This window comes from Aplysia californica, unplaced genomic scaffold, assembly GCF_000002075.1.
Source record: "Aplysia californica isolate F4 #8 unplaced genomic scaffold, AplCal3.0 scaffold00261, whole genome shotgun sequence".
NCBI lineage: Eukaryota > Metazoa > Mollusca > Gastropoda > Aplysiida > Aplysiidae > Aplysia > Aplysia californica.
The window spans coordinates 592598-603541 of NW_004797531.1; the positions used below are offsets into that span (position 1 = coordinate 592598).

General features: G+C 37.6%; 1 protein-coding gene across 1 annotated transcript in view; it reads left to right on the plus strand.

Annotated features, from left to right (window-relative positions):
* The window catches only part of LOC101856581 (von Willebrand factor A domain-containing protein 8), a 67865-nt gene that overhangs the window by 36234 nt on the left and 20687 nt on the right, over positions 1-10944 (plus strand). The window contains exons 26-31 of the mRNA XM_005100814.3: positions 3388-3502; positions 4704-4842; positions 5697-5854; positions 7243-7302; positions 8014-8133; positions 10767-10837. Coding sequence (XP_005100871.1) covers positions 3388-3502; positions 4704-4842; positions 5697-5854; positions 7243-7302; positions 8014-8133; positions 10767-10837 — 663 coding nt within the window. The remainder of the gene's footprint in view (positions 1-3387; positions 3503-4703; positions 4843-5696; positions 5855-7242; positions 7303-8013; positions 8134-10766; positions 10838-10944) is intronic.

A 10944-nucleotide genomic window follows, 5' to 3' on the forward strand; every position in this document is an offset into this window, starting at 1 on the left:
TATACAAAGTGCAATTTATTGAGAATGCGTTTTGACTTACTTTGCTATGGTTGATTGAAGTTTGCTCTCTACTGCTGTGTCCAAGAGCAAAATGTTGACAGGGATGTATTCTTGATTTTGTAAATTGTGCCATTATGGTACAGAATCTTAAGCATTTTATGTTACTGTCTTTGAACATACAAGTTGTATATATGAACCAGATCTCAGAGACTTTAACAATCTTAACGTTACAATTTCTCTGTAAACAGGTGATTAAGTATATATATATATAAATATATATTGATCTAGCATTTCCCTGGGAATGTGTCAGCATTTAAAGAAATGAAATAAACAATGAAATTGGCCTCTGTTTTATTCTTAGCTCTCATAGGATAAGGTTCAATGTTGTGGATTCATCATTGCAGCTTTTTATTTTTGCTGTGGTTTAACTTTTCACAATTTAAATGTAGATCTTTGAAATCATTTTTTTCTTTTTCTTAAAAAAAATTAAAGTCACAGTAACATCATAGGGGCATCTTTTTAAAAAGTGGTATAGGTGAAAGTCTTCATTGTGTAATATGTGGCAAATTTATGTAAATAGAAACAATTAATTGTACTTTGATCTCTGTAAATTTAGTAGCACTTTGTGTTTCTCTTAACTGACACAATGAACCTCAGGGATGTGTTACATCAGTATATTAAAAAAATATTTCCACACACTCTTGCTATTGTTGACTTTTTATGAACTGTGTGAAGAACTCTTCATGTGTTTGTCTCCGTCTTGAAATTGTGTGTGCAAATAACTTAGTCGTGAAAGTACTCTTTAATCACCGCTGAACTTTAAGCTCCCTGCAACACAATTAAGTTAAACCACCTCCACACATCTCTCCAGATGGTTGGTTGGTGGGTGGTCTAATGTGATCTGTTCTTTCCTCTTCTATGTGATTCTGTTATTATCCTATTATTTTCCGTGTAAAACATGGTTGCTATTGTTCTAACTGGCTGTAACAGCACTTCCTCAACACAACATGTCTCTCAGGTATTTCTTTAAAGGGTTTGATAAAGTATAAATTAACTAGAATTAATAATGCTGTAGGTGACTAAAGTTTCAGTTCTACGTGGCAAGAAAGAAGTGATATTGCAAATGCAGAGACTTCAAGAATGTGCTTTTAATTTTTCCATTTTCGAACTGATGTTTTTTTTTTCATGATCTTTACTTTAAGACTCATGGGTAAAAGCTGAGCAGCCTTTTTTTCCATCTCAAATTTAAACCATGAGATACTGAATTTTTCATTATGATTGCTGCATACAGTTTTTCGGAATGAATGCATTTGACTCTGGAAAAGAGTGTTAATGCTCAAAAGTTTCACAGTTCCATTAATTTTGATTGACAAATGTAACAAGAACCTATTGTGATAAAATTATTTTTTTAAAAGTCTTCCAATTGAGCCATCCTCTGTAACCTTTTAGTTCAGAGTGTCTTAAAGCTTGTTCTAAGCTGAGTCTATTCCAGGAAAAAGATTTCTTTGCTTTCCTTCATTAAAAATTATTAAAGCAATGAAGTATTAAAAAGTTGCTTTAAAGCATTTCATGCTGCAAAATAAACATTTCTTTAACACACAGAATTCTTACCATTGACTGAAGGATATAAAAAACGAGGTTTATAGCTTGAGGTACGGTATACTGGGTTTAATTTTTAGCTCTGCTTAAATTTATGATTTTAAAAAAACTATTGAAATAAGTCGTTTGGGAAATGAAGAGGGGTCCAGTGATTTAGAACACATGATACTGGGCGACTCAAATTGCGAATTCAAAACATTTGCAAAAAACGAAATTTGTGAAACATGTGAAATAAAATGAGTGCGGGGGGGAAAAAAAGGGTGTTCAGTATGCTAGTTTACTCTTTTTTTGCCAATGAGTCTTAAGTTAATTTGATCTCGTTTGTCAATTTTTTTTTTTCTGGATGAAATAATAGCCGATGCAAACAGTAAAAAGGTGATTCTTTGCTGCTTTATAAATTTTAGGTAGAAAAGTTTGTTAACTATCTTTTCTCTGTTGACACTCTTTTCACCTCTTAAATCCTTAGTTTTGGTTTTGTCTGAAGAAAGAGACATACTAGGTTTTTAAAAAATGCTTTTATTGATATAACCTTGAGTATATTTGGCTTGAGAATATTCGTTCCTTCAAAGGCATTGAGAAAGGTTGCAATACAAAAAGCTAATGCAGCGGAGGACTAAAAATGTACTAATGATATGACTTGTTACAGTTACAGAATCAGGTTTTTGTTTGGTAAATAAGACTTAATTCGATGAATTCTGTTTTTTAATGTTTGTGTAAGTTCAGATGTGCACATCAAACAAATCGCCATATTCTATTATTAGAATGAAAGGAGATGGGCGGTAACAGAGGGATGAGAAATGAGTTGATCTTACCAGTGACACTCTTCAGGTGTGCACCTCGTAATGAGCATTCACACATCTGTTCTGCAAAGATGCCTATGTAGTAAATATTTGCAGATTGTGTTAGATCTAAATGCTGTTGAGTGATAATCGTCTTACTTTACGTTGAAGTTGATGAAAGAACTTAAATCAGGTACACTGCTATTACTCTCTACTTATACTTCTTTGGATAGGCATAGAAAACATGACTGTAAGCACAAAGTTATCTCATTTGTTTATGTTTTTTAAGAAAGAGTTTAAGGGCACTTGAAACACAAGTAGGTCGTATAAGTGCTGAAGATTAGAGCTGTTACGAGAGAGTTACAAACAGAAAATAGGAGGAGAGATAAGGATTGTAGATGTTTTGAAGGAAAGGAGCAAACCACACTAGAGCACCCACCAACCACACACACCATTAGTTTATGAAAATACTGCGTCTGAAAAATCATTTGAGTTCCTCTGTGAGATGGAAGTGAGTGAAGGAAATAAGCTGGTGTCACAGAAAAGTGCATTGCATCAGAGCAAAGAGAAAATAAGTTTTTATCATAATTCTTGAGATTGTGTTCAAAAGAGGAAAAATTCTTTAATGGTTTTTTTACAGCAGCTATATCATGACAGGACATTTGAACACCGTTCATTCAGTGAACTGAATTCAGATGTCCTAATATTTAGATTCTTAGCTTTCCTTGCATTGGGTTTTGTGACTGGTGTCTCTATGAAAATTTCAGTTCTCTTAAATATCTTATATCACATCCTTCTCTCCTACTTCTTTTCTGTGTTGTGCCTTAAGAATAGTATAAAGAATAAGTTAACATAAAATAAAAAAAATGGGAAAATGTTTAGAAAGCTGAAGCAAACATGAGCTGTAAATATGGCTGAGGGATCAGTCTGTTCTGAAAAAGCAGACTCCATGAGCTGTTTGAAGCAACTTGAAACAGCATTTTTGTTTAAAGTGTGTTGTTCTAAATAGGTTGCCAATGCCCAAGTTGCAGCACATTGGTTCATGGAACATTCAGAGTCAAGGGATGAGGACAAAGACAGCTTTGATGAGTCTCCCTGTCACTACACATCCGATTCAAATCAAGGTGAAACATTGTACAGCTAAATACATTGAGTCGAATTTTACGTAACCGTTTCTTGTTACTTCCAGCTTTATAGTAACAGTGTTAGTTTGTGAGTATGGTCTACTCTTTCTACTTCTCAGCATTGACCAGTACTATGCTAGCTCACACTGGACTACTACAGTAGTCTCCGCCTAAGATCCCACCGGTTACGTTCCCGGTTCGTTTAAGATCCCACTGTTATAAGAAAACAGAATTTTTACTATACAAAAGTCACCCCTAAGATCCCGCTCTGATTCTCTCTGAAGGTCTACATTCGGCTAAGATCCCGCATTTGTGATCATAATTTGCAGAACAAAAACCTGGGCGGGCACAGCTGATCAACCAAGAGTGAAAAGTTGAGATCAATAAACTGTCCGTCGCGTAAAAAATCAGCCACTATCGTGAATGTGATCACATACACATTGTAAAACTCAATGAAGCGATACAATGTTTTCCCCAGACGGGATCACACCGGAGTGTGAACTGACCAACACGTTTGTTTTACCCATGCATTGCACTCGCACCTGAACTCTCCACTTAAACTTACATCACACGCTGGGTGGGTTGAGCCTACATGTTCGCTCCAGGCAGGATCACATCGAACTGTGAACTCTTCCCTGACCTTTGCAGCAGTTGTCTCTACTCCCGAATTTGCGAGACAGACTGAATTTTAATTGGTGTGTTCACAACGGGATGGTGTGTTCACAACGGGATGGTGTGTAACGACAAAGGCGGTTGGGGGGAGGGGGGGGCCCCTTGGTCAGAGATGGAAAGTTATAAATTTTTGACAGGTAAAGGGGAGGGGCAACTGGATTTGTCATAGATCTTGAGACTCGTAGTAGGATAATAAGTGAAAATGGCATGCCTCATCCCACTATGGACTGTGATAGGTCATCAACGTTAACCACTCTTTGCTCGCCATATGCCATAAACCCACCAAGGGGTCGCGTCAGTTCATTTTAGAGTGGAGGGAGACCATTTTACCGATTGTGAGCCTTAACATGGGTCACCATAGATTCTTCCCTGGGTTCGTCGGTTAAGATCCCCGTTCGCCTAAGATCCCGTATTTCCTTGCTCCCGAGCACCAGGATCTTAGGCGGAGACTACTGTATTATTATTATGATATATTTATAATTGGTATTGTTATTGTTATTTTGATTGTTATTATTATTTTGTCTTCCAGGGGCCGGTTGAGATGTTTGTTGAGAGCAAACCCTTGGACCGTACAGAGTCAAGGTCCTCAGTGTTCTCAGAGGAAGAGGCCAATTCTTTGATTCCTATGGAAGAAGCAAATATTGTGTGTGATATTGCAGTGAGCAAAGGTAACAATTAACTCTCAGGGCCCATTGTGTTTTAATGTGAGAATGCCATGCAGTAATGTGCTTAAGAGTGCATATGTATCGAGACCAGGTGGAATCATGTGCTCGTCAGTTTTTGGGCTTATGGAGTTATCAGTATCATCTTAAAGTAGTTAAAGTTGTTCATTTGTCTTGCTTTGGATGAAAAAAAACAACTACCCATCTATTTTGAAGAGAAGTCGAGATATTAGTGATGGAAGAAGGTGGGGATGGTCTGGTGTCAGAGGTAAGATTGGCGAGAAAATGTTTGGTGATTTCCAAAGCTTGAGTGTCTTTGGAAACTGAAAATTAAAATGTTTAAATTCCTTTAATCAATGTTTTAAAGTAAAATCCACACAGAAATGTGTTTTTAAATGCACATAAAAGATGTTGAGCCAATTGCCCAACAAGCAGAAGATTGTTGGTTTCTTTGGTTTCATTTAATTTTGATGAGTGCCTGATTGTACCATTTTCCCACACAAATATTTATCGTATTGTATTAAATTCTTTCTAATTATTTTGCCTATTTTTTTTTTACATCTGTGCGACCTTTTTTTCTGTCTACTTCCTTTCTAGTGTGTAATTAGAACATCTAAGAGGCGTGTTTCCACCCCGCCTGTTAAGGCCCACCTGAGATGACAGAGAGGCTTGGATACTTTATAAATATTTTCCCCACTCTGAAATCGAACTCGCGTAGTTCTTTAAGCCATCATGTCAACACTGTCTTTTGATGATCTGGTCCTTGTAATAATTTTGATTCTTACAAAAGCCGTAACTGAAAAATATTTTTGTTGAAAAAAGACTTCAGATATTAATTGTGTTTCCTTGTTTCCTTTCAGCTGCCTCCAGAAGTCCTGGTCAGAGCAAGCATGATGTGATCCATGTGGCTACCTGTCATCCGATTTGCCTGTACACTATGACGCCCACGTCCCACACCGTCAATCTCATTGATCTTTATGACGTATTTCCGTCCACTATGGGCTCCTACAGACCTCAGGTATTTGTTGTCAACTCTCATCACTTTGTATGGTTTCATTGCCCGGTTAGACACTAAAAGATTACTTCATAGTCAGAGTGAAGAATTTGTAAGAAGGAAGCAAAAAAGGCAAAGATGAGACCAATCCGTTTTACGCTTGTCAGGAGGTTATTGTTTGTTGTTCTTCCCTTGGGGAGGGGGGGGGGTTGCATTGCCTGTTGGTGTGCAGTTGATATATTCGTCCTCTGAATTTACTTTCAGGGAGGAAGTATATTAACTCATGTGTGCAGGATTTTGGGAAGGGGTAAAGCGGGAAAAGGGGGAAGGGGTAAAATACTCAAAAAAGTGAGCTCAGAGTTGGTGCAGGAAGTAAAACTAAAAGACAGGGTTTAATATAACTTAACCTACTTTTCTTCACTCTCAGACCAATGTAAAATAGATTTCAAACTTGCTGTCAAATGCACATAGATACATGTATTTCGAGGCACCTTTATTTTATTTAGAAATGTATAAGTACCATGCACCTTAAAATGATGACCTCCTTCTTAAGTTAAGTAGGCCTATAATTTATTGAAACATAGAGCAGTTCCCTTACTCAGGTTTTAGTGTGCAGTCATACCTGCTTTAACTCTTTAAACCCTGAGTTTTTTCCACCGTTTCCCAGAGGTTTTTTTTACAGTCACCTAAACCTGGTGCACTATGTCTCATTATAACCCCAAAAGCTTGCCTCCAACTTCTAAATAGTGGAAGCAAAGGTTTAGTCATTACTATAAAACTTGGTTCGGGAATAGTCCTGAAAAAACAAGTGAAAACTAGCACTAAATAAAACGAAACAGTTATTTCTAGTATTGGACGCTCCCAGCGTCCGATGGGGAACAGGGTTATTACCGCCGGACGCTCCCAGAGTCCAATGGGGTTCAAAGAGTTAACGACCACCTGTATAAGACAAGCACCTTGTACAAATGGCCAGTTTGTATTTCCTCCCTTGCACATTTTTTTATAGTATAATGGCACTGTGTAAGACATCCACCTGTCTGAGACACCCACTTTTCTCCTGGTCAATGGGTGGCGTCTTAGACAATGTCAACTGTATATGGTCGCTTTTAAGCACAAGGGGGCTATTCCGAAAAATGCTGTTTTAAAAAAAGCTGTTTTGAGAAAATCAAAGATAAAGTTTTTGCCCCTTGTTCAGTTTCTTTAAAAGACAAGGAGAGTTTTCTCTATAACCAAACAAATATATACCCACCAATGAAACCAAACTTCTCCTGTAGGTAGGGCAATGCCCACTTTTGGTGCAGGTCAAGATTTCTGGAAACCTGCAAAATGTGGGTTAGCCCGCTTGTCCTTAAAAGTGGCCATATGTTTCCTTCTTGATCTTCTTTATTTTCATGTTTTGTTTTAACTTTCAGGTCAAGATTCAGGCCCTAGCAGCTCCCCTTGATGACACTGTCCTTCTTCATGAACAAGTGGTAAGTTTTTCTGTCAGTAATTCATGTCCATGTAGTAAAATAAGTTGTAGCTATTTACAGTGCATTTCTCTTTTCAAAAGAAAAGCAATGAAAGTACGCCTATTTTTTTAAACCACAGATTTATTCAAGGAAGAAAAAGATCATAACATGTACTCGAGTTTAAAGTTTCCTAAATTCTAAATTATCCTGTCAGATATGAGACTTGGCATGCTAACAGGATTTTTTTGTTGTTGCATTTTTGGCATGTTGCTGGGATTTACAGCATTCAGTTTAATACTTTTTACTATACGGAAATAGACATCATTCCCTCTATTCTCCCAATACCTGCGACTGAAAGGAACTGAGTGCTTACAAGTCAAATAATTTAAATGAAAATAATAACTGTGTTACTGGCAGCAGCAAGAAGCAGGCTCTTTTTCATCCAGTTTTAGAAAATGAAACAATTCCTAGAAACAACTTCTGTCAAAATTGAAGTCAGCAACAGATAGCAAATGATTGTAAAGTGGTTGAGTTGTGTCCTTGGCAGCTATTTTCACAGAAGATGGCTTCTTGTATGTGAGATGTCTGTGGATGCTGGTGGAAGAATTAAGTACTTGATTTGTGCAAACATGAATGTGATATGTTCAAGCTGCTTTCACTACTCTTGTTTGATTCTGTTGATTTCTAAGTTTACCTTAAACTAAAGTAATTTCTCTTTTTATTTACTTACAGACTAATGTCTTGATTGCCGTCAATGTGGAAAATGGGAAAATTACGCGTTTGATGAGTAATGGTTTGCCTGAAGTCCCAGCTGCCAAACGTCGTTTTGCTACTTCAGTACCTCAGAACCAGGTAAGCAGATATGTTTCCTCAACTGTGACTTTTTTGCAGACTGTTTGCTGAGTTTACTGAATTCCCTGGTTGAAATGTGAGGATACTATTTTCCCTGTAAGGATTTCACTTCCTTCTGCTGAGATGGGAATAAGTTGAGGGTAAGGAAAATTTAAGAGTCAGGCTATTTCTATCTTGGTCAGTTAATGGGCTGTAAGCGCTAATGCATATTATTGTAAAAATTTATTTTTTAGAACAGGAGACTAATGATTTTAAACAGTTTTTGAAATGGTATCAGATGTATATTTTGTGACGATCCGCAAAGTTTCTGAGGTCAAATTTAAAAATTACTGATTGTTGCCAATGATGATCTGCAAATTAAAGCATAAATCTGAAAAAAAAATCGTCTTACAATTTAGAATTTTGAGCATTGCAAGTTTTCTGGGCCAAAAAGTCTTGGTGAAAGAATCAGGGTGTTTAGATTGGGAGGAGGGGGAATTCTGTATATAATCTTGGAGAGAAGTGGGAGTGGAAGTGTAAAATTGAAGCAAAAATAGAGGAATGCATTCCCATGTCTACTTTTTTTCTTAACAAATGTGTATGAATAGAACATGGTTGTTCTATTGCCCTGGTGTACATTTGAAAAGGTTGTTTAGTGTTTTTGTGAACTCAGTTTGAAGAATAGGTAGTGGTTTCTGCTAGTGCTGTCCGATTTTGAGAAAAAAAGAACTTCGTCAAAGCGCGAGATCACTATTCATGTTATTCGAATACCATGTGCAAATAGTTTTTCTTTCTTTTTTTATCTTATATGTGTATGAGTCTGTCGGCAGTTATCGCTATTAAATTTTCACTATTCACAGCCCTTCTCATTCAGTGATTTTGAGCTTAGTGTACGCCTGCCTCTTCACTTGCCGCCACCGTGGTTTGTGCAGCGCGGTGGTGATAAAATGTTCGAAGAAAGAGGCAAAAATGACATGAGAGGAGGGGAGAGGGGGAATCATGAAAGGGGGCGAACTCGTGGCCAGCATGGCTCATAATACTCATTATCTTTCATTTCATTGGTCCCTGCCATATCCCCACTGCACCTACCAACTCGGTGTGCGAGCCTAACGAACCCCGTGTGTGTGATGGCTGGCTGATTTTTTTTGTTTGAAAAAAAATCAAAACACGCCTGTCGGTCCCCTGGCCCTAACCACGCACGACACGCCTCAATTGTGCAAGGGGAGCTAAGTATGACTATTCCAGCCTACAAAAAAAACCTTTCGCTGCCCTTCGAAGCAGTGGTGGGTATCCATACAGTCTTTTGCTTTGAATGTCTCATTGTGCAAGGGGAGCTAAGTTAGCTAAGCATCCCACCATACAAAAAAAATTGGCTGCGCTTCAAAACGGTAGTGGGTAACCATAGCCTTATGCTTCGAATGTAGAATTGTGTGCAAGGGGAGTTCAGTCAGTTGGCCCATGTCAGCCTATGCAAAATCACCCGCTAGGCTTTGAAGCTATGGTCTATTGAGTTTTTAATGGTATCACGAGTGCCTGTTAGAGACATGTTTTATAACTAATGCTGGCTCCCCTTATCCCTCTGTCCCATAATCATAAACTTAAACGTAATGCTGAATTTACCTCTGTGAATTTAGATACTTTATTACGCTTTAATTTCACTACTATGGTTTAAGAAAAATTACAAGAAATCCATTATGAAAAAAAATCACGCAGCATTCGAATGGCTTGGCCAGGTTTGAATAGCTGTTAATAAAGCAAAAATCGTGAATGTCAAATAGTGAAATCGAATGGGCACAGCTCTTGTTTCCGTCTTAGAACCTAATCTCATTGAGACGGACGAAGTGGGTTCTTGGATGGACTTCAGAGGAGAAAGATAGAAAGATTTGTTTTTGAAAAAAGTATCCCTGTAGTGTGTAGATTTTTTCATCCTCTAGTTCTCACCAAACCCTCTCCCCAACCTGTGCAAAGTATGGTAAAGCAGAACAGTTTATTGTCTTTTTTCAAAACAGATTCTTAGGTGCATTTCTTTTGATCCAAGAGTCCTTAGGCACATAAATTATGGAGGAAAAATTCCTATTCACAGGAACAATGGTATCTTAGGAGGACCGAGTTCTTACACAGAGTTGTCTTAGGCAGAGACCACTGTATTTCTGTATTTCTATTCAGCAGTTTGTACAGAGGTGATAGCAGTAGATACATTTGAAGAAATATCGGTTGGCTAGTAGTTAGGCTCTTAGACTTGCAAACGTAAGGTTGTGGGTTTGAATCCCATCTGGTACCTGAGGTTCTTTCCCTGGGAAAGGCATTTTAAGGTATTTTCCTCATTTCACCCAGGTAAGAATGGGCACCTGGCTATAGACAGTGAAAAATCTTGTCAGTTTGTTAGTGTTTGAGTGCTTAATCAGTTGCTTGCACTGTATGCTTCTCAGGAAGTCAAGAATGTCTGTGAGTGTTCTAAAGTCTGCAGGGGTAATAATATAGTGTAAAGGGCATAGAACTTGCTTTCGAGCATGGATATGCCTTGTATAAGTGCTATTTTAACATTTTATTACAAAATTGATTGCTCCACATTGTTTTTCAACTTACTCAGAATCCTTCAAATATCTTCTGATTTGTCATCCTATTTCTTTTGTCTTTTTTTATTATCCCTATAGAATCCATTCAGAATATGCACCAGTGAGACGAGTGACCCCAGGGGAACAACTTTGTTCTATAAACTGAATGGGTGAGCAATGAACAAGAGCCATAATCATGTTGACTGTTAAGTCCATCTCGTGTGCTTTGTTTTAATAAAAGACAACTTTTAATTGTCCGTTCAGTTATTTGCCCCCC